The 27658-nt window shown below is 42.1% G+C and overlaps 1 protein-coding gene and 2 long non-coding RNA genes across 14 annotated transcripts in view; all 3 read left to right on the top strand.

Annotated features, from left to right (window-relative positions):
- Window positions 1-176: 176 nt before the first annotated feature.
- RBM20 (RNA binding motif protein 20) overlaps window positions 177-27658 on the top strand; it is a 199105-nt gene continuing 171623 nt past the window's right edge. For 4 of the 12 annotated variants that reach the window (XM_081541119.1, XM_081541091.1, XM_081541109.1 and 1 more), the window contains exon 1: window positions 177-883. In XM_081541119.1, the coding sequence (XP_081397245.1) occupies window positions 714-883 (170 nt within the window). In that variant the 5' untranslated portion in view covers window positions 177-713. Of the gene's footprint in view, window positions 884-1240; window positions 1507-27658 lie in introns of those variants that run through there. The other 8 variants (XM_081541193.1, XM_081541174.1, XM_081541156.1 and 5 more) reach the window with 4 other exon arrangements.
- On the top strand, window positions 15651-23579 carry LOC145526176 (uncharacterized). The gene is made up of 2 exons (XR_014068730.1): window positions 15651-19256; window positions 23025-23579. It is a non-coding gene; the product is annotated as an uncharacterized LOC145526176 (long non-coding RNA).
- On the top strand, window positions 19683-22992 carry LOC145526180 (uncharacterized). Its single transcript, XR_014068732.1, has 3 exons — window positions 19683-20285; window positions 20708-21873; window positions 22387-22992. It is a non-coding gene; the product is annotated as an uncharacterized LOC145526180 (long non-coding RNA).

The following is a 27658-nucleotide window of genomic DNA, read 5'->3' as shown; positions in this document are numbered from 1 at the left end:
CCCTCGGGTCCGGTCATTTTAGAGCTGGGGTTACCAGTCGCACCGACTTGAGGGAGTTCTAGGCTTTTCCCCCCGTGGGTTCGGGCCTCTTAGCCACGAGTGGCGCTGGCTGGGCACCAGTCGCGGAAAGGTGCCAAGGCCCGCGCACCTCGCGCTGGCGATGCGCGCAGACGCCCGGGGCGCACTCGGTCCGCCCCGCTTGGCAGGAGCGCGCGAGGCCGCGCGCGCCGTCCCCGGGGACAGTTCGGAGGCCGCCGGCTAGAGGGAGAGGCGAGAGCTCTGCGTCCGGCGGCGGGCTGCCGTACGTCTAGCCGCTTTACGCGGTGGAGCTGCGCTGCCGAGCGCCGACCCGGGGACCCTGAGTGCGCGCGGGTGGCGGGTGGCGGGTGGCAGGTGGCGGGTGGAGAACGCAGCGCCCAGGAGCTGCGGGCAGAGCTCCCCGGACCACCCGGGCGCCGAGCGTCTCCCGCTGGCTGGGAGACGCCCCCTGGCCCCCACCTCTGAGTGGCCCGGCCGGGCGAGCGGGACCTGCGGGAGGAGGCGGAGGCGGCGCCGCCGGGACTGCCTCCTCCCCGCCCATCGCGTCTCCTCCCCGCGCTACCGGGAAGGACTAGGGGACTGGGCACGGGGACCCCGGCCAGTGAGCGCCCGTGCCCCGGGGCCGCCCCTCGCGCGCGCTCTCCCGCCGCGAGCCCGGGCCGGTCTCGCCTCACATGGTCCTGGCCGCAGCCATGAGCCAGGACGCCGAGCCCAGCGGCCCCGAGCAACCGGATAGAGATGCCCGCAGCGTGCCGGGTGTCCCGGCGCCCCCAGGCCCGCGAGGGATGCAGCCGCCGCCGCCGCCGCCTCCGCCCCAAGCCAGCCTGCCCCAGATCATCCACAAGTAAGAGGAGGGAAGGGGGAGCGGGGACCTCCCCGGGCGCCCCCTTCTGTGGCTTCTTCTCTCCCGACCCGGCTACACTTCGCTCGGCCGCCTTGCGTTTGAAGTTTTCTTGCCCTCCCTCTCGGTAGGGTTGGTGTCATTCCGGCTGTTCGTCAGCTTGGGGAGAGGAAAGCCAAGCTACTTGGGGAAAATAATTTTGTTCTTTCTCATCCCCTTTCTTTTCTCTACTGGATATTTTGAACTCAATTAGCTCAGTTCAGGGGGAAATGGCCCAGAGACTATATTTCATCTTTCCAGCCCCAGGAGGCCGCTGGAATGTATGGAGAGTCGCGCGCGAGTGTGTGCGCGCGCGTGCGGGAGGGCGCGTCAGTAAGACGCCCGCCCGAAGAAACCACCTTAAATGGTGACCCTGAAGTCAGTCAGTGATACTAGGTGCAAAGGGAACCGAGGGTTTGTAGACAACATAGTTTGCTTTGCCCCGCAAGAAGTGTTTACACCTTCCAAGAAGGCCCTTGCGAAGAGTTCTTAGCAGCAGAACGGTTTTCCATTAATGTTACCATCTCGTGGTTCGGGTGAACCGTGCGGCTTGGGTCGCGAATATTCCGGGCCGGACGTCCCAATGCGTGAGTAGACTGGGGATAGCCAGTGTGCTCTCAGAAGCTCTTTCAACCCATCTGGGGGAGATAAAAGTAAACTGGTGAAGTTCCGTTCATTCTTTCGAGATTTTGTTGGACAGTTTAAGGCCTAGAATGTTGGTTTGTTGGGAGGATCTTTATTCTCCTAAAAGTTTCCCTCAGGCTGTAGTGAAGTCCTCAAAACTAGGGTAAGAAATGTTGGAAAGCCTGGAGATGAATGCTTTGGCGAAACTGGAGAAAGAGAAATAAACACAAGTATAGCAAAATCAGTCTTATGGAACGAAGCGGAGGTTTTCCAGCTCTGTTGTGTTGATGCTTTGAGTTATTCAACTTATTAAAATGTAGTAAGAGAAATAACAGTGATGGGTGTAAATGGAAGTAAATATTGTTTTTAAGACTAACTTATGTCATGGAAAGAATAGTGAAAATTTATGTTTGACATCAAAGAAAGTTGGTATCGTGTTGCAGAACAAAATGGTTCCCCCCCCCCTTTTTTGACTGGTAGAATATTAAAAGCTCCATTTAAGACAACTTTTGGCTTTAGTTAGATTTTATAAAACTTTTCAACTACCTACAAGTAGCTAATTATTTGAAACTGGAAATATTTTATATTGTTATTCTGTTTCCTTTGTTTTGCAAATCATTTCAGCTAAGATTTACTAAGTATGATGGACAGTTTTAAGTACATCATTACTTAAAATTTCTCTTTAGTCCTTAATATAAATATAAAGTAACACAGAAAAGATGTTTAAAACCTAAAGTTTATTTAGTAAAAGAGGAGAAAACCCTAATTGACTGATTATTAATTGGGAAACATCTAATGTGCTTCTTACCGGTGTCTGGTGGCTTGAAATTAGCCTCCACATTAAGTTTACTGAACTTGTTTTGGTATTGTAATCACCCTACATTTGCCAATCACTTACTTTTAATTAGGAAAAAACCAAGAATTTTATGTTCACAGAAAAATCTTTGTAGATAGATGTCTGACTATGAAATATTGCCCGGTTGAAAATGAAGGCTATTTTTGTGGGAGATGAATCATTTCAAGTATATTTCAATTACCTCATGTAATGAAAAATTAACCTTGTAAATTCACCCCCGTTTTGAAAATTCCACCCCTGGAATATTTTACTTTAATTGATGAGCCTGAGCTGTTCAAACATGGCCCCTTCTGCTAGTAGTTCCAGGATGGAGACCTCAAGAACTGCCTAATGGCTCTTCCTTGTTTTGCATAGGTGACAGATCAGTCTTCAGGTGCCAAGTCCAAGGCTGGTGAATGTGCACATGAGATTTAATGTTTGTGCGCTTATGTTTCAGAGTCTTTCTTTTTATAAGGATGACTTGGGTTTTGCGCTCCCCTGATCACCCACTGTGATGCTGCTGGAAGCAGGCATGACATGACACATGCTTTGCAGGTCCATCTTTAATGCGCTGAAACTTGAGCAGGTTATTTTGAAACTGCGTTTGCATAATTTAATCTGAGCAACCATTTTTATGTAGTTATGAGGTGCTGTTTGCCTCAGCCATCTTTGAGAAAATGTGGCGGGGAGAGATTGCCCTCAGTGGCAAAAAGAGTTGTCCGCCTCTTGATTTGAGAATTTTGTGAAGCTAGAGCTTTGGGTGTAATTCTCTAGTGGATGGCATGTTAAATGCATTGTATTGGGGAAACCTGTCTTTTTTCTAGTTATTTAAATGAGGTTATTATGTAATTTGTAAGAGGAGTTTTGATTGCTTTCAAAATGATGAAGATACCAATCTTCATGTTGCATAGCATTTAAGGATTACAATATTTTTTTCACTTAAAGTCTGTGTTTACTGATCTTCTTTAATAACGTTTTCATTTTGGGTGACATCAATGATTTTGGTAAAGTAACAGTCATAATCATAATACATACTGAATCCTATTCACCTACGTTACATTTGGTCTTAAGAGAATGAGGTATGACAATGAATAATGTGATTGACTTTGGGGTTTATTTTATAGAATCCAGTCTCTGTATTTTTGAAGACTGCATCAAAAGTTAGCTACTGTGGAGTTGTTTTGTCCTGTTCAGGTGTATTTAGTTTTCTCATTGTTGTGTTGTTAGCTTCAGTCAAGCATGGCGCACTACCTCTCCACCCTTGTTAACCCCTGACTCCAGGTTAGTATTTGCATTACCTATGAAGATTATCAGCCATGTTTAGACACATATAACTAATGTTTTATAAGATATGTGTTTTAAACGTGCATTCTCCAAGCTGGCCAATGTGGAGATACTGCTGAATAAAATCTGAAGCATTATGTAAGCCATTTGGGCAAAGGAATTATAAGTAACACCTCAAGAAGAGATTTGGAATAAGTTTAGGAAATCAGAATAATTTGAGAGCTTAAAAATATATTATCTTCCTGTGAACAGAAATAGAACATTGATATGTGTCAGTGAATGTTTTACAAGGATTTATCTCCTCAAATATTCACAATATTTTATTTTCAAAAGTATCTTATTTTTTAATTTTGTGCTTTATAACCAAACCTGATTCTTGATTTATAAGAAATTATTTATTAATCCTGATGAACATCAGAAATTACAATTTTAGGTTGTAAGTTTTAAAACTCTTCAGAATGAAATCAGAGTCATTGGTTCTGTGTGCAGTGTGGAAGTCGGTTGTCAGATGCAGTTAGAAAGTGTGATACTAATCATGGTGAAAATTAACCAAGAAAGCACACACATCTATGAGATGAGCACGCGGGTGATTTTCCTAAATTATTTGATTTGTGGTGAAATACTCCTGGCTAATGCTTGATGTCAGGTTGCATCTTTAATTTGTACATTGATGACTTATTATTTTCCTTTCCAGATTATTTTGGTATAAAGTGAATAAAAATCAATTATGAAAATGGAAAAAGTTTTGGTTTAGCATTTGATAGTGTCACCTGCGTGTATTGTGATTTATGAAGATATAAATCCAGTTTTGATTGCTTTTACAGTCTTCTGCCCAGAGTTAAGACGCTGGCCGGCTGCGTCTTCAGTGCACAGTGCTCCCCAGATCAGTCTAGGGAATACTACAAGTAGTCACTCTGATTGCAGATAATTTTACAGATGTCTTGCATTTGGAAGGATCTCCATGTAACTCCATGTAGGGTGACATTCAGGCAAGTTGTGTGTCATGTCCACCCACTTTAATGGGCATGTTGATAATTACTTCCAGAATCTGAGAGAAAATAAGAGTTTGCCAAAAAGGGACATTATCTCAACTCATACCTGGTCCTGTTCTGGAAAGAGGTTGGAATTTCTAACATCTGTGCCACTTTCTAACATCAGTTTGAGCCCATTTTTAGAGGAAACAGGGATATACTTGTAGAAGGAATTTTGAAAATTTTAAACACCATCTTAAACTGCACATAAGACAAGCATTCGGCAGGAGAAAACATCTGAGAGGATTAAGCGTTTCCCCCAAACAGGGAGGGTTCTTGACATTCTGAAAAGTTTGCTTCACTAGAAAGCCTATTAAGGTTGTTTTTTTAAAAAAGAAATTTTGCTTGAGGGTTTGTTGTGATAAGTACTTTTAGATAGTAAGTGTAGCCATCCAGTTTGAGTGTTTTCTCAAATTGCCAGAGATCAGTTTTTTGCAATGTAGTACATTATTCCCATTAGTCACAGTAAATGACTGTACATATGGTGTACACAGAGCTTTTCTAATGCCACTGCTGCAGGGGAAGAAAAAGAAGACAAATTTTATCACCCATTTTATTCTTCTGTCCACTTCTTCCCTTGCTACTGCTTTAGCAGTTCATCAAATTAATAATTAAAAAAACCCGTATCTGTCAGTTGGAATGTGGACTTTGATCTGTTAAGTTCTTTTTGCCTATGCATGAAGTCACCAGGGGGAAAAAAACCCACCAGGATCGACTCACAGTGAAATGATCCCCCATTATCCAGTTTCTCTCTCTCTCTCTGATTTATTTTTCTTGTGGCTGTAGGTTCTTGACTCAAGTTGAACAAATATTTCTTCTCTGACCACAACAGCTAATCCTCAAATAAACACACCAGTATAGCTCAGTTCACATCTCTGATAAACAAGAATCTACAAAATGTTAGGAACTGAGATCTAACCAAGGGATAGAATTAAAACAGATCGAACTAAACTTGAAAAACTAGAATGGAAGAAGTTTGAGACAGTGGAATTAAAACTCCAAAGGCAAGTTCATCCTCCTTGGTCCCTCTGTCAGGCAAAAGCTTGAAGGGGTCTCCTGTGCCACGAAATTCCACTTAATCTGATTCTTATTTCCTGACACAGTAATTATCTTGTTTGGGATGGTGTAGCCGATACGATTTTGTGTGTTTTAACAAGGAGAGTCGCTGTAGATCCACAGCTGGTGTAAGTGACTGATGGCTGTGTTTAGAATAGGGCATTGAACAGTTTTGCAGAAAGTAAAGTGATCCGTATTCCAGAATCAGGGCAAAAGACGGTAATTAGTGGGTTGTAGAAAGGAGCACATGGCAATTCCCTTTCTGGTTAATAAACCTGACTGGATCTTGCTGATGTGTGTGCTCTGGAAGCTTCACGTTGCTTCTTCCCACCAGTGAAAAGACTGGGAAATCCTGACTTTAATTAAGTAGGCACATTTTTAATCAGGAATGTGAATTTGGTTTCCAACAACCACCAAGGGGATATTGGCGGTGGGCTGATATTTTGCCTGGCGCAATGGGTGGTCACTGTTAATTCCACCCTACTAAGGTTTCAGTCTTCGACATTTTCAAGACATCAAGTTGGGGGTATTTTGGATTTAAGGCGTATATGCATCTAATAGGATAAAGTCTTTACAGTGGCAGAAGTTACAGACAAGTTAATTGAGCCTCTCTTTTCCTACAACTCCTGCTGGATTTTATAAGATAAATAAGTCCCTTGATAGTTTACAAGGAAACTTTTCCAGCTTGCCGACAGCAGCTCTGTCAGGGGGATGGTCCATATTGATGTGAATGTACTTTATGAGCAAAACAGGAGCTGTGAAGCAAGTTGTGTAAGGATGTGTTAATAACTTGTAGCTCAGTTTGCCAAATAAATCTTTCCATGTGTTAGAAAGCAAAATGCTGGAGGTCATGCCTGCGTTTGGGGTTGGTTGTCACCCCATGAAGATAGTTTTCACGCCACTTTTCCCTTCTTTAGTGTGGGTATTTGCTTCAAGGATGCACCAGAGCTATTTGCTGCTCTTTCTTTACACCTGCTTTCTCTGGATCACAGTAATGACCCACCAGTTCTCAGTTGCCACTTCCGCTCTGATCCGAACCTGGAAACCTCCATTCACGGTTGTCTGAACATCTTAAATACTTTTCATTTGTGCAGCTTGTCTACAGACTGTCTTCCAGATGTGTTTTGGTTCTTATTAGAGCCACCCTTAAGCCTGACCTCCAGTGCATGATGCTGAAGGAGTAAGACAAGGTAATATGTATTTTAAAGGCGTATTCATTTCACAAAGTTACTTCTTTGGCTCTATTTTGAATTCATTACTGAATTGAATGACAGGTAGGATCTTTCTGGTGTTGTCGAATGTAAAATGAGTATCTTTGTTTTAAATTAATAGCTGGGTTTCTGACAAAGAGGGTCAGAGAGGAAAAGGAGACCCTGGATTGGGAGCAGGTGACCTGGACACATCAATTAATCTTCCTAATCCTGCTTCTCCAGGGGTTGCAAATGATCACTGTCAGTTCCTTCCAAGAATAAAATTATGGGAATCCCCAGGAATATTGCTGAGTGCTTATCACTGTAGGATGCCTCTCCTTGCCTCTACATCCGATGGAGAATCAGTTACATTTAAATCAAGGGCTCAGGTACATGTTTGTGAGACTGACTACTCATGGAAACAACAGTAGCCACAAAAAGAGAATTAAAAGTTTTCTTCAGCACTTGCAAAGAATATTTGGATCAATGACATAATTTTAAAACAGAAAGGTAGGTACTAATGTCAGTGATAAGGAGGGTATTTCATACTGTTTCCTAATTATTACCAACTTTTAAAAAATAAAAACAAATATTTTGGAATGTTCATTATTTTGTAATGTTAAAGTGAATGCTTGAGTTTGTAGAAAGAGTACTGTTCTCAATTTGGGAGATAGATCTAGTAATTTTCATGTCTAAATTAGATTGTATTGAATATAAGCAGGTGGGAGTGTGTTTGGTGCCGCTATTATTTTTAAAGGCAGGAAACGTAAGCATAGGCCGACAGGCGTGTGGCGGAGCCTGCGGCCGCCCAGACTAGGACTCATGCTGCCTGGTGCACTCATTCGCCGCGGCATGGGCCGCAGACTCGCCCAGAACTCGGCGCCGGCAAACACTTTGCAAAGAGATCACAGTTATCCAGAAGCTGGGCCTCAGGTTTCCGCGTGCCTCCTTAAATCAAAGAGATCAAACATTGTTTCCAGAGCATTCTAAAGCCCAGGTCTCCTCAGGGCCCTGCGTCCTCCTGGGCTGGCAGGGTCACTGTAGTCTGGAGTTATGGGAGAGCCTTTATTTAATACTTGAAAAGAGATTTTTTTTTTTTAACTTTCTGTGTGAAAAGGGAGAGGGGTAGTGTGATTTAATCTTGATTTAGATACTTTGTTATTTACATAATGAGGATGAACCTGAGGATATTTATTGTGGCATTGTCTAGAAGGACAAAATATTAGAAATCACCCAGATGTTTCTCATTGAGAAAATAAATCATGTGCTTGTATAATAGCATGTACCATTCATCCATTAGAATGATGCCATTATTCTATATTTGTTAATATGGAATGTAAACCATATAATATTGTTAACTAAAAGAATTACAAACAGCACATATATTGGGATCTTGTGTTTTTTAAAAAAACTTTATGAGCATGTGCTGGTTCCTCAAGCCCAAAAAACCATCTAAAGAACAAATAAAAGATATTAACAGTGGTTCTAACTCTAGGTGGTGCAATTATAGTGGTTTGTCTTTCTTTTTTCCCTTTTTATACTTTTTTTTCCCCCCACTGAGCATGTATTAATTTTCTAATCAGAGAGGAAAAACTTATTTCCATTAAAAAAATAGAAATAGACTTTTCACATTGGCATTGTATGTTGTCTTTAAGACTGAATGAGCCATTAGCATCTAAAATTTTAGAACTGGAAGGCATCTGAGAGCCGCTTTAGCTCAGCCCCGCTGTTTTTCTAGGTAAGGCAAGTGAGCATCAGAGAAGTCAAGAGAATTGCTTGAAGTCATACAGCAAGTGGTGGTCAGGCTAGGGTAAGGATCCTCATATTTCTGTCTGTTGCGTTTTCTGCTATTTGCCCTTTTTTCCTGCCTGGAAATGAGGGAGAAGGAAATGGAGAACACTCATAGACTGACCTTTTTATCTGCCAGCTCTAGTCTACTCGACCTCTGAAAGAGAATTTTGAAAATTATCTCTGGGTGTGCTATCTCCTCCCATCTCTCCCCACAGAGATCTTTCTGTTTTCTTTTTTTAAAAATTATTTATTTATTTTTGGCTGCACTGGCTCTTCATGGCTTTGCCGGGGCTGTCTCTAGTTGTGGCAAGCAGAGGTTACTCTGTTGCTGTGCTGGGGCTTCTCATTGTGCTGGCATTTCTTGTGCCAGGCTCTAGGCACACCGACTTCAGTAGTTACAGCATGAGGGCTCAGTAGTTGTGGCTTGTGGGCTTTAGAGTGTGGACTCAGTACAAAGATCTTTCTACATGTGGGGGTAGACTGGGTCTCTCTAGGGCATCTCACACTCTGTTCCATACTTCCAGACAGAAGCAGTGTCACGTATTTTTCTTGAGCCTCTGAAAGTAAGTTGCATAGCCATGATTCTGTTGTCGTATCTAAGATAGTTAGTCTTACTTAAATGATTTTTCCAATAAACACTTGAATTTTAACTTTTTCAGGTTGTCAGAAAAATGTCTCATATAGCAGTTCTTAAATCCCTCTGGTTCAGATTCAAGTGCATTGTTTATGGTATCTCTTTTAATTTAGCAAGTGTACCTGCTTTTTCTGCTCTTCGTGACCAAAGATTCCCCACTGTAGAGTGAACCATGATCTGGGGACTTCCCTGGCAGTCCAGTGGTTAAGACTCCACCTTCCAGTACAGGGGGCAGGGGTTCAATCCCTGGTTGGGGAATTAAGGTTCTATATGTGGTGGGGTACAGTCAAATATTAAAAAAAAAAAAAGTAAAAAAATAAGAAGGAACCACGATCAGGATGTATTTGTTGTTTCCTCATGGCCAGATTCAGGTTAAGCCTTTTGGCAAGGATATGCATTCAACAGGTGATGTATGTTCCACTAAGTTTGATCCCTTGGTTAACGTGGTCACTGCCAGATCTCTCTATCTAATCTGTCTATGATTAGTAAGTTGTCTTTGGATGTGATCCTATGAGACCCTCTGAATACCCTGTTTCCCAACAAACTCTCATCTAGTGGTATTATCTTTTAACTTGACCTCCTTAAACAAACAAACAAACAAACCCTTCTCAATGAAATTCCTGGAACTGGAACCTTAACTAAATATCACTTTAGAATGGGTTAATTTGGGTGAGTAGATTAAATCAGACAGCCTTGCAAATATGTTTGCATTGTTATCTGGAGCCTCTGGATTTTTCTAGTCTTGAGCTGATAAGAACTTAATTGATGGGCCTGCGGCTTTCCATGTAACCCCTCTGGAGACATTCTGTCCTGAGCTTTTAATGTCCATACAAAGTGAATATAAACCCCTTTTAATGTTGAAGCAGTGGGTGGGTGATAAAGTCGTTTTTGCTAGCTGGCACAATTTGGGGGGGGGATCCTCAAAGCTCGGTTGACTCTTTGCAGAAACCTTTAATCATCTTTTTCAAAATCATTGTATGGACTTTAAAAATGACTGATGACTTGCCCTGGGGCCTAAACTGGATGAGTCTTGGAGCTGGTCTGTGACTACCAGTTTGTTCATGCTTTTTAGATTTAAGTTACACAACTATTTTTGCCTCTTCTCGATTGGTACTCTTATTTTCATGCACAAAATATGTATGGGTGGGGAAGGTGGTGTGGAGTAGTGAAAAGAATCAGGAGCAAGCATGCTCTGTGTTCTGGATTCAGCTTTGCCATCACTAGCACTGAGCCTCAGTGTTCTCATCTGTAAAAGGGAATAATAATAATTATGTAAATAACATTGAACATTCATTGAGTGATTCCTGTGAGTCAGCCAATAGTCTGAGCACTTTATGTATGTTTAATCCATTTAATCTTTTAATTCAATACTAATCCTGTGAAGTTAATGCCCTTATTCACCCCATTTTATAGATGAAGAAATCAAGTCACAAACTTCAAAGGACTCAACAAAGCTAAGGAAAATAGTATTTATGAAAGAACTGGTGGTGTGGGGCTGGGATGGGAGAATGTTATATAAATTCAAGTGATCACTTCATCTGTATGTAAATATCTGCATCCTCAAAATAATTTATTAAAAAACCCGTTATTTACAAAGAAAATATTATGGAAAGATCACTGAAATAAATTGGAAACTCTGCCGAATTTAATTTGAGACAAACTAAGCGGTCCGATTAGAAACCCCTTTTTCTGTTTCTGGTAGCTCTAAGTATTACTTTTGATTTAAAGTGAAATCCATATCCTAATTTAAATTCCACGAGCAAATCTGACTCTGGCATTTGATTCATTGTCTTATTCTGTCGTTATGCATGTTAGGCAAGATCTGAACTGGATGCTCATGGGGAGTACATAAACACTTGTAATCCTCTCAGCATGTGCTCAACTAATAACAGATATGATAGTTTGATTTGCAGAGTGAGACTCTGCCAAGTTCTACCAGACCATTTTTGAACCAATTCAAAAAACCAGGATTCAGCAATGATTAAAGTGTCCTAGGCTCCTATTAATAGCAAAAAGAATTTCTGACTTGAAACATGGCCACATCAAGCTTGCTTAGTCTCCACCAGACATACTCTTGAATGGTTTTAGCAGACATCATTACAGGTGTTCTTTTGCTTTAAGAAACCATTGAATGTAAAAAACACACTTAATAGAACCAATAAATCAGGGAAAGATTGTTTGCTTTTGACCTTCAAAAGGGTTTATAGCAAAGATCCTTTAAACAGTGAGTTCCCCTGTGTATTTCAAATAGAAATTTAGTAAGTGTAAGAATTTAGAGGTCCAGGGATAATTTTTAAAACATTTGTTGGTCTTTTCTCAATTTTGCAGAAGTGTAACTGAAGTTCACTAAGCTGTACATGTTTAAAGCATCCATCAAACGATAAAGATAGTAAACATTTGTATCACCCCCAAGAGTTTCTTCATGCCTTTTATAATTTATCCTTCTCTCTTTTCGTTAACCCCCTTCCTCTCAGGCTACTAGTGATCTAGCATTGTAGATGAGTTTGCATTTTCTAGAATTTTATACAAATGAAATCATAGCGTGTACTCTTTTTGTTACCTGGCTCTTTCATGCACATTATGATTTGGGGGGAAATAATATTTTTCAAAACTGTGATAAAATACATGTACATTAACCATTTTAATGATTTTCAAGTGTAATTTGGTAGTTTTAAGTATTTTCACAATGTTGCTTAACAGTTGCTACTGTCTGGTTCCAGAACATCTGAATCACCCTGAAAGGAAACCCTGTCCTCATTAAGCGGTTATTCCCTCCTCTCCCAGGCCTTTGGCAACCACTAATCTGTTTTTTCTGTGTCTATGGACTTGCCTATTCTGGACAGTTCATATAAATGAAATCATATAATATGTAGCCTTTTATATCAGCTTTCTTTCACTTAGTATAATATTTTCAAGGTTCATCCATATTGTAACATGTATCAGTACTTCATTCCTTTTTATTGCTGAGTAAAATTCTATTGGATGGATAGAAAGTGTTTTGTTTTTCCATTCATCAGTTGATGGATTGGGGCTGTTTCTAACTTTTGACTATTGTGAATCATGTTGCTATGAATTTTGTGTGCAAGTTTTGGCCTGAACATCTGTTTCCAATCCTTTTGGGTATGTATCTTGACGTGGCATTGCTGAGTCATATGGTAATTCTGTGTTTAATTTATTGAGGAACTTCCAAAGTGTTTTCCAAGTGATTGCACTGTTTTACATCCCCACCAGTAATGAATGAGGGTTCCAGTTTCTTTCCAACTTTGCCAAAACTTGTTATTTTCCATTTTTTAAGAAAATTTATGGCCGTCCTAATGAGTGTGAAGTGGTATCCCATGGTGGTTTTGGTTTGCATTCCCTAATGACTAATAACGCTGAGCATCTTTTCATGTGTTTGTCGTGTTTATCTTTTGCAGAGACAAGTCCTTTGTCTCTTTTTAAATTGAGTTGTTTATTTTTGTGTGTGAAATTATGAATCAGATTCAGAATTTATAAATTCTGAATCCTAGACCCTTATCAGATATATGATTTGCACGTATTTTCTCTCATTCTGTGAGTTTTCTTTCAGCCTACAATTTTAAGTTTTATCTGTTCTTTTGCACATATCAAAAGTTTGGTCCTTTTCATTGCTGAGTGGTTTTCTGTTTATGGATATGTCATACATTGTTTATCCACTTACCTGTTGATGGACATTTACATTGTTTCCAATTTTTTGGCTATTACAATAAAGTTGTATGAATATTCCTTTGCAAGTTTTAATGTGGACATGTCTTTAGTTTTCTTAGGTAAATATCTAAGCCAATGATAATTCAACCTTTTGGGAGCACAGATGTTATAAATAAGAATCAATTTGGGCGAGATGAAAATTCCTTTGAATTTTTATGACTATGTCTTTGAATGGAACTTATTGATACGATCCTTCAAGGCTTTTAAAGAACACACACTTTATCACCTTAGTTTTCAGTGTCAGTCACTCATTAGCTTGATTCTTTTCCCTCTATTGATGGTTCTTCTGTCAGTAAGTTTTCATTTGACTGATAATTATTACTCTGGAAATTGGGCTACAAGGCGAATAAGAAAGCAAAACTTCAAGATGAAAGGGGCCCAAGAGATCATCTGATTCAGTTCTCTTGTTTTGTAGAAAAGGAAGCCAGGTCCAGAAGAAAGACCAGATTTACCAAAGGCCACTCAGCTATGAGAGAAGTTCAGTGAGCAGAGAAAACATTCGTGCCTGTGAGGGTAAATTTAAGTCTCCTAGCGATGAAGAGTCTACAGATGCGACAGTGCAGGGGGGACTGGACAGCACTGGTGTCCTGCCATGCTGTATGGTTCACAAGGCACTGTTTTTCCTCCTAGGTTATCCCATTTAATCCCCCAACAACCCTGTGAAGTAGGTAGGGATTAAGTAAGTACGAGGAGTTCAGGGTCCTCCCGCCAATGACTGGAGAGCCTAGGCTCAGAGCCAGGCCCTCTGACCCACTCCAGTTTGCCTCCTCCTTCCTTTGGAGCCCCTCCCCACTTTCTGTGCCCACCACCTCTGCCCCAGGCCTCCCAGTGGGGCCTGTCCTCAGATCTTTCTTTTCTCCACAGGAACACAGTGCTAACCGTGTCATCTGCTTGCTTAAGGCCCTGGGGAAGTTTCTGGTCGTCGCCGTAGGTCGAGATTCAGATGCTAGAAGCCCCTTCCGGCCTTGCCCCCATTAACTCTCTCTGTCCTCTCTTGGCTGCCATCCTGTCCTGTTCCCTTCACCTGAACTACTTCCTCTCTCCTCAGCTGGAACATTCCTTTTGTCTTCATGGATGGGGTGAGCGCCTGTTTCCTGTAACACCCCGTGGCCTCCCCTGTAGCATTTATCCCATGCTCAGTCCATGGGGTTGCAAAGAGTCAGACACGACTGAGCAACTGACACACCTCTTGTTGGTCCTCCCCAAAGACCCTGCAGAGTCCTTGCAGGCAGGGCCACTGTCATTTGTCTCGGTGTCTTCAGCGTCTGGCAGGGTCCCTGGCACATAGTATGTTGAGTCCATGAGAGATGGAGCAAGTTACCTGCCACCCAACTTTCGGTCTCAGCGACTTTGTGATGAGAAAATCCATTTGGAAGTTCTCCTCATGGCTGAGAACTGATGGGAGACCAAAGCTTGGTGTTCTCCAACTTATGTTTTGTTTGGGTTGCCTGTCTAAAAGGGCTTGAGAGAAGCAAATACACTGCCTTTATGCTTGGAGAGGTGGTCTAAGCGGTCGGGCGTGTAGGGGCACAGACTCAGGAAGTAAGAAGCTCTAGCTCTGGGCCGGGTACCACCTTCAAGTCACAGTGTGGGCAGAGATGCGGGGCTTCTGAGAGTGTGGGTTTCTCACAGGATGTGAGTTTGGTTGTAAGAATCAACGACATGACACAGGAATCATATGAAGGACATGCTGAATACATGTTCGTCTCAATGTAACCCAGCTTTCTGTCTCACTCCTCCATCTCCAGCTGGGGACCTGATTGTGCCTTTAAAGGCACAGGAAATTTCCAGGTTGAATTTCTTCTGTGAGATTCATGTCAAACAGGGGAAGTGGTGGATGGGACCACTTGGGACATCCTTTAAGCCCTATTGCCTCAAAGCTTTCTAAGAAAGAAATTTCTAGGTCACAAAAAAGGTTTTCAAGCCCTATGTGAATACTCTGCTTATTTCAAGCAATTTCTAGAACAACACAATTCAAGACAACTGCAACCCTCAGATACTTTGTTGTTACCTTGATACTGTGATGATGATGACAGTTTAATTGTGGCAATGCTGATGACAGTTGACCTGTGACAGCTGCAAAAAGTTGCCCCCTGAAATAACTTATTGTCATGATTTCCCACTGAGATCTACTTTGACCACTGTACTTCAGTTGCATCCTGTATCGTCCAGTCCAGACTCCCTTACTTTGTTCTATCTTTTCCATAGTACTTGTCATCTTCAAACAGATTATATCATTTACTTATTGTACTTATTTATTTTTATTATTTTGGCCATACCATACAGCATGCAGGATCTTAGTTACCTGACCAGGGATCAAACCCATATTTCTGCAGTGGAAGTTCGGAGTCTTAACCACTGGACCACCAAGGAAGTCCCTGTTTATTATGGTTGCCTTGTCTGTTTTATTTCCTAGCATCCTGCCCGTGCCAGCAAGCTTTACCCAGTGATTTACACCACCATCAGAGGGTAAAGAATCTTATCTGCCTGCAATGCAGGAGACACAGGAGAAATGGGTTCAATCCTTGAGTCAGGTAGATCCCCTTGAGGAAGGCATGGGAACCCACTCCAGTATTTTTGTCTGGAGAACCCAATGGAGAGAGGAGCCTGGCAGTCTACAGTCCATAGGAACGCAGAGTCAGACATGACTGAAGCAACGGAGCATGCATGCGTGCACACCTAAGAGCAATACCTGGTACCTAGAAGCCGTTCACTAGATATTTGTTGAATGACTAGATGAAATGCCAAGTTTAGTCAATGACACATGGTGCCATTTGTTTCCTCTCTGAGTCCACCTAAGATGTGAACTCGGTGGGCTACTGGATCTGAGTTTTGTGGTTCTGTAAACTGAAGCGAAATTGCAAGATGTTAGAGGATCGTGAACTTCCAGATTTTCAAGCTGGATTTAGAAAAGGCAGAGGAACCAGAGATCAAATTGCCAACATCTGTTGGATAATTTAAAAAGTGAGAGAGTTCCAGAAAAACAACTACTTCTGCTTTACTGACTATGCCAAAGCCTTTGATTTTGTGGATCACAACAAACTGGAAAATTCTTAAAGAGGTGGGAATACCAGACCACCTGACCTGCCTCCTGAGAAATCTGTATGCGGGTCAAGAAACAACAGTTAAAATTGGGCATGGAACAACAGACTGTTTCCAAATTAGGAAAGAAATACGTCAAGGCTGTATATTGTCACCCTTCTAATTTAATTTATATGCAGAGTACAACATGCGAAATGCCGAGCTGGATGAAGCACAAGCTGGAATCAAGATTGCCGGGAGAAATATCAATAACCTCAGATATGCAGATGACACCACCCTTATGGCAGAAAGCAAAGAAGAACTAAAGAATCTCTTGATGAAAGTGAAAGAGGAGAGTGAAAAATTTGGCTTAAAACTCGACATTCAGAAAACTAAGATCATGACATCTGGTCCCATCACTTCATGGCAAATAGATGGGGAAACAGTGGAAACAGTGACAGACTTTATTTTTTTGGGCTCCAAAGTCACTGCAGATGGTGACTTCAGCCATGAAATTAAAAGACATCTGCTCCTTGGAAAAAAAGTTATGACCAACCTAGACAGCATATTAAAAAGCAGAGACATTACTTTGCCAACAAAGGTCCATCTAGTCAAAGCTATGGTTTTTCCAGTAGTCATGTATGGATGTGAGACTTGGACTGTGAAGAATGCTGAGCACTGAAGAATTGATGCTTTTGAACTGTGGTGTTGGAGAAGACTCTTGAGAACACCTTGAACTTCAAGGAGATCCAACCAGTCCATCCTAAAGGAAGTCAGTCCTGAATATTCATTGGAAGGACTGATGCTAAAGCTGAAATTCCAATCCTTTGGCCACCTGATGGGAAGAATTGACTCATTTGAAAAGCCCCTGATGCTGGGAAAGATTGAAGGTGGGAGGAGAAGGGGACGACAGAGGATGAGATGGTTGGATGGCATCACCAACTCAATGGACATATGAGTTTGAGTAAGCTCCGGGAGTTGGTGATGAACAGGGAAGCCTGACATGCTGCAGTCCATGGGGTCGCAAAGAGTCAAACGTGACTGAGTGACTGAACTGAACTGAACTACGAGGATCGTAGCCTCTGCTCTGGTGTGATCTTGGACGTAAAAGAAGGTACAGAACCTGAGCTGCTCCTGCTGGCATCAGTAACTTGGTCTCTTATTGTGGCCTGGCTCCGGCAGTGGCCAGTCTCATTGGACTCTCTTTGGCAGAGATCTAAGCTGTGCATCCGGTGGGATCTTGATGTTGGATGAAGAGCAACAGGACTAGGTCTCATTCAGTTCCTTGAAATAAGGGGATATACTCTACTCCATGTCCAGCAACAGGCAATAAGTAAATAAATGTGGCTCTATCCTCCTACACTACAAGGACCACCTCTGTGTGCTGTAACAGAGAAATGCCAAGGATATATCAAGCAGAAAAAGTAGGGTGCAAAAAGTGTATATAGTTGGCTACCTTTTGGTAAGGAAAGGGGAGAATAGGAACATATGTATAATATTATCATGTAAATTATATGTATATATTATATGCAACTTTTATGTATACTTTGTTGCAAAAAAATACTAGAAAGATAAACAAAAGAAACCTGATAAAATGAGTACCTCTGTGTGCAAGTGGAGAAGAGGGTTGAGGTGGTGAGAATGAAACTCATGTTATAGCAGGTTTTGTATAGGCATAGAGGGTAGAGGAGAGGGCGTCCAGGAAGGACCAGCCCAGATGTTTGGGGTAGCCATTCTGAGCTGATTCTGAATCTGAGCCTAAGGGCTTGTCAAGTGGATGGGGGAGGGCGGGATCTAGATGGAAGTGGGAGAAAACCAAGATGACCTGGGAGCCTCAGAGTAATTCCACATGACTGGAGATCAGAGTGTGTTTTTAACTAATGGGATGGAGTGTCTGGGAATGGCTAGCACTGAGGGTGCAAAAAGGCAGGATGCTGGTGATATGGAACATGTTTCTCAAGGTAAGGAGTTTGGATGTTCTCTTCTGAGTAGTCATTTGTAAGCAGGGGTCTGATGTAATGAGATCTGTGTTCTGGAAGGACTACATTGGTATTGGAGAAGAAAGGATGAGTGGTGGAGTTTTGTGCCTGTGTGCACATGTGTTTGTGTCTATAGGTGTGCTCCTAGAGGTGGGGATGTAGTTGGGAGGCCCCTGCACTGGTTGGTGAAAGATGATGAAGGTCTGAAACGTGGAAGCACCACAGCACAACAGTTAAAGGTAGATATTAGAGTTGGAATGCCTGGGTGTACATCTTGGCTCCCTATTTGCTTGCTAACTGTGTGACCTTGGACAAGTAGCTTCACTTCTCTGCTCTTTCATTTCTTCAGGTTTAAAAGGGGGCCGATAGGGCATCCACCTCATAGTGTTATTGTGAAGAGTAAATGAGATGACACATGTAACAGTGCCTAACCTCAGATGCTGGGAGGATCCTGTGGGGAAAGGGAAGCTGGGGGAGATGCTCTGCAGTGGTGTGGGTGTGGACAGGAGCCAGTATCCACGTGTGGTACCGTCGCAATTCCCATCAGATCTTACTTGTTAAACGGGGGAAAGGAGAAGGCACTGAGGAGTCCCCCGATCTCCTCCATGAACTTCATTTTCAATTCAGGGAACCACTTCCGGTTCGCAGAGACCTAAACTAACCTGGGATTTTTTCAATCTGAATATTTAATACTGTGCTTGACTTCTCTGACATGAAAAGAATTATGTGTAAACTGTGTATTTAAAAGTCAGGAAAGGTGAGGGATAAAGGCAGTTCCTTGAGCACATCATTGCCCTTTCTCAAAAGAAATTTCCTTTGTCCGGAATGTGGAGAATTGAATTAGGTGGGTTTGGTTAAAATCCCTGAAAGGGATTTTAAAGGAAGGCCCCTGAGATGTCAAGAGATTTGTTTTATATATATATATTAAATTTAGCATGTAAGACTTATCACCTCATGATGGGAATACAAAAATGGCACCACCTCTGAGGAGGGGAATTTGACAATATTGAGCAAAATTACATGTGCATTGTCTTTTGACCACACCATCCTATTTATAGGAAGGAAGGAAGGGAAGTCGCTCAGTCGTGTCCGACTCTTTGCGACCCCATGGACTGTAGCCTACCAGGCTCCTCCGTCCATGGGATTCTCCAGGCAAGAATACTGGAGTGGTTTGCCATTTCCTTCTCCAGGGGATCTTCCCGACCCAGGGATCGAACCCAGGTCTCCCGCATTGGAGGCAGACGCTTTTATAAGCGTCCTATTTATAAGATCTATTCAAAAAATACACTGGTGAAAATAAGAAAAGACATGCCGAGGGCATTCTGTGGTGGCATTACTTGTAATAGCAGTAAGCCATGGGACATCCATACAGCAGGTTGCTGTAGGGCTATATAAGGAGGCAAAATTATCTCTTTGCACAACTATGGCTATGGGATGGTCTCCAGGCTGTATTGTTAAGTGAAAGAAAGCAGGGTGCAGAAATAATAGATAGCATATTACCTTTTATCTGAGCAATACATATGTATTTGCCTGTTATTAAAAGAAATGGAAGAGTAAACTAATAAAATTTACTAGTACTGATTAACCTATATGGGGAGGGAAGAAATGGATGGATCGGTCAGGGTCAGGTCAGCTAGACTTTTTAAAAAATATTTGTTTATTTGACTGTGCTGGGTCTTAGTTGTGACATGCGGGATCTTTAGTTGGGGCATTTGGACTCTTAGGGCCAGCGTGTGGGATCTAGTTCTCCGACCAGGGATTGAACATGAGCCCCCTGTGTTGGATGAACAGAGTCTTAGCAACTGGACCACCAGAGAAGTCCCTAGACTGTTTTGAATGTATTTTGTTTTATAGATTTGACTTTGGAACACTATAAATACTTTCCTTAACTCTAAACAAAATTTAATTAAAATAGAAAAATCCACCCAATCAAGATGAAAATAAAACAAGTTTATATATCAAGTTGGTAGCTTAATCACACAGAGAATTATTTCACATGACTTTAAAACACAATAATTTGATTATACAGCTCTAGTGGAATATATCTTAAGGTCAAAACAAATTCTAAATAAATCTTAAGCTGTTTTCAGTAATATCATTAGTAATAATCATCATTAGTATGATTTTTTTTTTTTTAGTTCTACCAGTTTATTGCTACCAACCCATTTCCCTCCACCCTCATGCACGCGTGCTCAGTCATGTAACCCCATGGACTGCAGCCCACCAGGCTCCTCTGTCCATGGAATTTTCCAGGCAAGAATACTGGAGTGGGCATTAGTATGATTTTATAATCAAAGATGTTAAGTAAAAATCCTGTAATCCTAAATTTTTGAAGATATTGGTGTGAAAGCCTGATATGCCTTCTCTTTAACAAATGAAAAAGTATTTCCTAACTTTGTCCACTGAAAAACCTAGAAATAAGGACCAGCTCAGTAGCAATGAGCACCTGTAACACCTAGATTGTGGCCTCTAAATGCAAGTCCCCACTAGACTGAGGGCAGGAGGAGAAGGGGGCGGCAGAGGATGAGATGGCTGGATGGCATCATCGACTCAAAGGATATGAGTTTGAGCAGACTCTGGGAGGTGGTGAAGGACAGGGAAGCCTGGCATGCTGCAGTCCATGGGGTCGCAAAGAGTCAGACATGACTGAGCACCTAAACAACAACAACTAAAAGGGACTAAAGAGCCTGAGAAAAATGGCTGATTCCAGTTCTGGGACAGGAAATGTACAAAATGAGTTGGCTTATCTTGTATCAGAAAACAAAGAAGCTATCCAAGACCACTTGTGTCCTGTCAAAAGGACTTGGGAACCAAGTTAAAGGGCTTCCCAGTGCCCAAATATGGAATAATTTGAGCATTAAAAAGAGAAACTATAGTGGATTCACATATATTAAATATGTTGCAATGTGTAAAATGCATGAGTTAAAAATGCAATGGTTTTCACTAGAGGATGTTGGGGAACCAACTCATTCTGAACACTGTCCAAGAAAGGGAATGAATCAGACATTCATTCTGTCCTTTCTTATTGGTTACCTCATCCAAACTGTGAATGAGGAAAAATCCTTTTGTAGAAGAACTTTCTAATGGATGGATCAGCCCGGTGACATCAAACCCACTGATCAATCTTAATGTCACAAAAAAGAAAGACTTCCAAGCATCACATGCCTACTGTTGCAGTAGGAAGTACACAGTACCATCAAAAATAGAAGCTCAATCTATGCCAGACTCAAGATCGCACTACCAGTTATAGAAAATACAGGAAACAGAAGAACATGTCAAAACAACACCATGGAGGTAAAAATCCACCAATTGGAATGTGGGCATTCTGTGGGCCAGAAAACCTATTTTCTTTCTTCCTTTCTTTAAAAAAATATTTATTTTAAACCATGTATTTATTTGGGGGCTTCCCTGGTGGCTCCGACAGTAAAGAATCTACCTGCAATGCAGGAGACCCAGGTTCGATCACTGGGTTGGGAAGATCCCCTGGAGAAGGACGTGGCTTCCCACTTGGCTGTTCCTGGTCTCAGCTGTGGTACACAGGCTGCTTAATCCTTGCTGTGGCATGTGAGATCTTTCAGTTGCAGCATGTGGGATCCAGTTCCCTGACCAGGGACGGAACCCAGTCCCCCAGTGTGGAATCCCAGCCACTGGGACACCAGGGAAGTGCTCAGAAGACCTGTTTTCTTCAACAAATCAATTATAAGAATAAGAACTGCAAGAGAATATCTATGGATTAAAAGAGACTAAGAATACTTACCCCCACTCTCATGGCTCAGCAGTTAAGTATCTGCCTGCAATGCAGGAGACTTGGGTTTGATCCCTGGGTCAGGAAGATCCCCTGGAGAAGGAAATGGCAACCCACTCCAGTATTCTTGCCTGGGAAATCCTGTAGACGGAAGAGCCTGGTGGGCGACAGTCCATGGGGCCTCGAAGAGTTGGACATGACTGAACACATACACATACATAAGAATACTTAACAGCAAAATGCAGTCTGTGCTTTTCAGGTCTTAGCTCAAACAAACCAACTATTAAAAAACAAACTATGCTCCAGGTCTTGAATGCCTAACACATAAAGACATTTAATATTTTAAAAATTGCTATACTAGGGAAACACAAGATCTACAGGTAAAAATCCTAAAGTAGTTAGGATAAGCTCCCATGGAAGATGCTCATTGTGTTAAGTCACTTCAGTTGTGTCTGACTCTGTGTGATGCTATGGACTGTAGGCCACCAGGCTCCTCTGTCCATGGGGATTCAGGGAATAATACTGGAGTGGGTTGCCATGTCCTCCTCCAGGGGATCTTCCCGACCCAGGGATTGAACCCGCGTCTCTTACATCTCCTGCATTGGCAGGTGGGTTCTTTACCACTAGCGCCATCTGCTCATTAGGCTTGATTAAATAAGGTCCCTTGTTTTTTTACAGGCTATAGAATTGACTTTGATTTCTACAGTTTTTCATTTTGGCTTGTGCTGGCTACTGAGTGGAAATTAAGTCTTTTAAGTGTAGTGTGCACATATGAATAAAGTAGTATCCAAAACAAAACAAAAACTAAGAGATTATTTAGGATGTTTGAACAGACCGGATATTGAGGCTGAAGAATTATTTATGTATTGTTGTGATAAAGATACTGAAATTATGTTAAAATTGAAATATTTTAGTGCTAGATAGCGAAGTACTTATAGATGAAATGATGTATCTGGAATTGGCTTCAAAATAATAGTGTGGAGGGTGAGAATGGGTAGTAATAAACAAGGCTGATCAAAAGTATTAATAATTGTCGAAGCTGGGTGATATGTTCGAGACTTCATTATATTGTTTTCTAAGGTAGCGCTAGTGGTAAATGCAGGGAACATAAAAGATGCAGGGAACATAAAAGATGCAGGGAACATAAAAGATGCAGGTTTGATCCCTGGGTTGGGAAGATCCCCTGGAGAAAGAAATGGCAACACACTCCAGTATTGCCTGGAGAATCCCATGGACAGAGGAGTCTAGCAGGCTACAATCAACAGAGTCGGACATGACTGAGGCAATTTAGCAATCACTCACCTTTGTATAGTTAGAAAATTTCCGTAATAAAAGTTTAAAAAAAGCCACAAGCTCAGTCAGTTGGCCAATTCTTAGTCCAACTGTTCCTGAATTTAATTTTGGGCTAAGGAGTATACCCTTGTTGAAGTCACTTGGCTAGTAAGAAGATGGGCTGGGATGGGAACTTGCATCTCTCTGGCCCCAACACTTAAGGTCTCTCTATTTTCCCCTGTATTTTATGCCATTCTATGGCTTGGAGAAGGATATGGCAACTCACTCTAGTATTCTTGCCTGGAAAATTCCATGGACAGAGGAGCCTGGCAGGCTACAGTTCATGAGGTTGCAAGGAGTCGGACACGACTGAGGAACTTCACTCACTCACTCATGGCTCAGACTATCATGGGATTGTTTAGATTGAGGGCTTATAGGACTTTACAAATGGCCTTAAAAAAACACACAAAAATGGGGGCAGAAGCAAAACAAGAACCAAAAGTTGAAACCAAAACATCATAATTGTTCCCCTTTGTGGGGAGGAAATTAACCCAAGTGAAAGGCAAGAAAGTAGAAGAAGACAGCATACCTTCAACCTTGACTTTGTCAGGCTTTTCCTGTTACACCACTCTGAGTTGTGGATTGAGAGAGGCCTGATTAAAGCAAGAACTATCCCTTACTAGCTGTGTGACCTTACTGTTCTGTGCCTCAGTCTCTTCAACCAGCCTCATCTGGTTGTTGGGAGGATTATGTGAGTTTGTGAGGGCCTCAAATGTTTGCTTAGAAAAGAACGCAGAAGCGCAGGTCACTGAGATCCTAAGAATCCCTAAGCTGGGCTGGGGACTGTGTGTTTAAAAGTGCCTTGTGACCTGGACACAACTCACACATACACACCCCCTTCAGTCCTAGCACTTTCTCCAGGACCTGGGGCAGCCCTGCCCAAGCTTGGAGTTACCAGTTAGCCTGGGTGGGAAGGCTCAGTGTTCTAAGGGTGGTAGTTTTCCCACCTGGCCACATTTTACTTTGTTATGTAGCTTGATAGCCAAGGGTCACTGGAGAAGATCCTTCTTTGGCAGGTCCATCAAAAAGTCCAGCCACGTAGCCGGAGGCCAGTTTAACTTCGCCATCTTTGAGATAAGAAGGAAAAGTTGAAATTGTGGGTCATTTCTGAAGGAAGTATCACATTTTCTCTCCCTTTTACCCTGTGTACCTCTCGCAGCCACAACCTGTCCCTCTTTCCTCACTAAATCTTGTAACACAGGGCTCCATCCTGACAATGAGGATCTTTTCAGGAGCCCTTTAAAAGAGTTCCTGGCGAATGCTCTTGGTTGAGTCACTTGGTCACCTGGGAAGTGTCCAGGAGCCATACCTTGTGGTCTTTGATCTGGTTGGCCTCTGACCCCTGGGTGTCTGGCTCACTTTGCCCCACTGCGTGTGACAGGCCCACTTGCCCGCTTGCTGGGGGCTTGGGTGTGAGGGAGCTGCCGACCTGGGGAAACTCAGCCGGAGAGAGTCCTGGTTTACGAACTGTCCAGATTTAACTGAGGCTACAGCACTTTTATTAATAGAACATGCTGCATTTCCTTTTTATAAAAATATGAAGATCGCTGCCCTCAGGAAAATGCCTGGTGACTTTCTGTCTTTAGGGCATGTTCATCATCAGGCTAAAATTAAAAATGAAGTCAGGCCCTTCTTGAGCCTATTTTTAACTGAGTTTAGCATATGAATGTGAACGTGAAGTCTTTCTTTAGATCCCCCTTAACTCAATTACTTACTTATGCCAAGCATCCCGCCAGGAATTCCTGAGCTGTGGCTGGGTCTACCTACTCTGGGAGGCCCAGAGGGAAGTTAGGGCCACCTCACTGACCCCCGGCTTTCTGAGTTTTCATGCCTTCGCCCATCCCAACCCCACAGAAGGTTATTCTGGAAGGTTAAGGTGGAGCTAGTCATTATACTGAAAAAAATAAAAGGAAAAATCCCACCAGCCAGCGTATGGCCAGTCTGCGATGCTTAGTTATCAAGTAGCCCCTAATTGGTACATATTTTTCTTGGGGCCCCAATTTAGAAGCAGCCACTTGGGTGGAAGAGGAGACACCAGATTGCAGGGGAGATGTTGTCATTCAAGCAGAAAGCTCGAAGGGCCCCAGCATACCATGGAGACTTGGGACGACAGGTGGAGGGAGGGAGAGGGGCAAAAAACTTAACAAGTGTCATTCCTGTCCAGAGTTCCTGATGAGTGATGAGGGTGCCAGGGAAAACTCAGAGACTCTCTTAAATTCCCTCTTTGAAACCTTTTTAATGTCTGCTCTTTGAGGACTGTGAAGGGAGGGAAGGGCAGAGGGTAGAGTTGATCCTAACTCTTAAGATTCTTTGGCCTAAAGTTTCACTGAAAGGCAGGGACTGACAAAGGTTCTTTTTTTGAACTTGTCCTAGAGCAGTTCCCTGTGAATGCATTTTTTGGGGGAAAAATAGCCTGTTTATCATCATAAACTCTGGCCCTTGTTTTTTTTAAAGTGATTCCTCCCCCCTCCTCCGCCCCCCACACCCCACCGCTTCTTTTCTTGTGCGGCTTGCAGGATCTTTTGTGCCTTCCGCAGCGAAAGTGCAGAGTCCTAACTGCTGGACCATCAGGGAATTCCAGAAATGTGATTTTTTTTTTTTTAATGGTGATTTTATGGGAAATAATAATGACAGTTTGCTCAAGTTGTATCATTTATCTTTGCACTTTTAAATGGTTGTGTATTCAACTCCTGTTGTCCTGAACCCTGTTTAAGGTGTTGTCATTTTTAAGCAGAGGGAAAACTTCCTTCTCTTCTTTTGGTATGGCAGCAAAGCCACTGTTGAGGATAAGCAGAAGATTAATTTAAAATGCCAGTTACTTTTGCTAATCCGCTGACGGTGAGGTTGTTTATGGCTAGAGAATTTTGAAAATGTTTCCTGATAGAGTCTGAGAGGGGAGCACAGGAAGGGGTGTGTGTATATGTATGTATGTATGTAAGTATGTGTGTGTGTGGTGTGTGGTGTGTGTGTGTGGTCACTTTAACTTTGGGGGAATAGGAAAGATATTTGAACAATAAGCTCCTTCCATATATCAGTTGCATTTTCTGTTAAAAGCAATCAAAATGAAGTATGATGTGTTTATAGTCCACTACCATCTGTTTGAAAAAAAAAATCTCTTATGGGTTTTTGCCTGCACTTCAACAAGCCATTTGCAGGCTTTAATGATCTTTTCAATAAAATTTTGTATTAAATTACAGCACTGTTAGGCTCAGAATGTTGTCCTGAAAACTTTGCACCTTCATTTGTTTGCAGTAAATTTTAAGGGACAGGCTCTCCCAGCCGGATTGGTAGTTTGGGCTCTGTCCATTTAGTGAAAGAAGGAAAGGGCAGGGCTGGGGAGGGTTATACATTGTCATAGTCCTTAAGCACAGCAACTGAAAGATGCTCTCCTAGTCTGAATAAGGCAATTTCTTGGGACTTGGTAAACAGACAAAACCCTCATAAACAGACTCCCTGAATTCAAAATAATATGCTATTTCGTTGAAACCATTCAGTTTTACTCTTTTCACTTGTTCAGATATTTCTGTCTTACTTTTGACCTTAACTTCATTCCTTAGTGAATTGAATGGTTGAGCCTGTGAAACCTTTCGGTGACACTTCGGTTGTTCATGTTAAGGAGAGCATTTTTTGTCTGATTTTTTCCTTGTCTCAACTTGGCTCCTTGTAGAGAAGGTAAGGATTTCACATCTGGGAGTTTCAGGGTAGATCAAGAAAAGGTCAAGATCACTCTTACATCTTTCCCAGGGACTGTTGGGTGGTGCCTGGCGCTTACAGGTCGGGAAGTGAAGAATGTGGCACTTTCTGAGATGGTCCACTGAGGTGAGATTGGAGCCAAAATTTCTCACGACTGGACTGTGATTTCTTTAGATCGCGTGGTTGTATGTGAAAAGCCTCTGGCGTTAGCCTTTTCTTCTTTCACTGTTACCGTGATTTGTGGGACTGAGGCTAGGCCTGGAATCCCAACAGTGTTGTCTCAGCTGGAGTTTCCTAGCTCAGGGGCTGAGAGCAGTGCTAATTCCAGCTGCCAGCCTGATCTTCCTCCTTCCCTGGCTAGGGGCAGCCGGCTCAGGGAATATTTAAATACAATAGAACCATCTCTTAACAAGTTTCCATCTGAATGCTCCTGACTTGTGCAAATTTGGCTTATTTTCATAAATCCTTTAAGACACACTTCCCTTTCTCCAGATTTTATTTATAACAGCTCAACTGTAATAATATAAAGGGAAGTTTTTGAAAGATAACGTTATTACCAGTGATCTCTTTGTCAGACTCAGTTATTTGCCTGCTTTGTCTTCATTCCTTTAATGTTTGGTTGTGTGCATATATTTTGAAATATTACATGCAAATTTATTTTTTCTACTTAACAATATATTGTATTTGCAGCTGCATCATCTTCATAATTTAATTTTCCATGACTACTTGATATTCCACTGAGCTAACCTACCAAAATACATCTAATTATTCACTAACTGATAGAAAATTATGGTCTCA

The sequence above is a fragment of the Giraffa tippelskirchi genome, chromosome 2, assembly GCF_054371585.1.
Source record: "Giraffa tippelskirchi isolate mGirTip1 chromosome 2, T2T-mGirTip1v1.2.pri, whole genome shotgun sequence".
Classification (NCBI taxonomy): Eukaryota; Metazoa; Chordata; class Mammalia; order Artiodactyla; family Giraffidae; genus Giraffa; species Giraffa tippelskirchi.
Note: the sequence above shows the minus strand (reverse complement) of the source record. Positions and strands in the feature narration are given on the sequence as shown.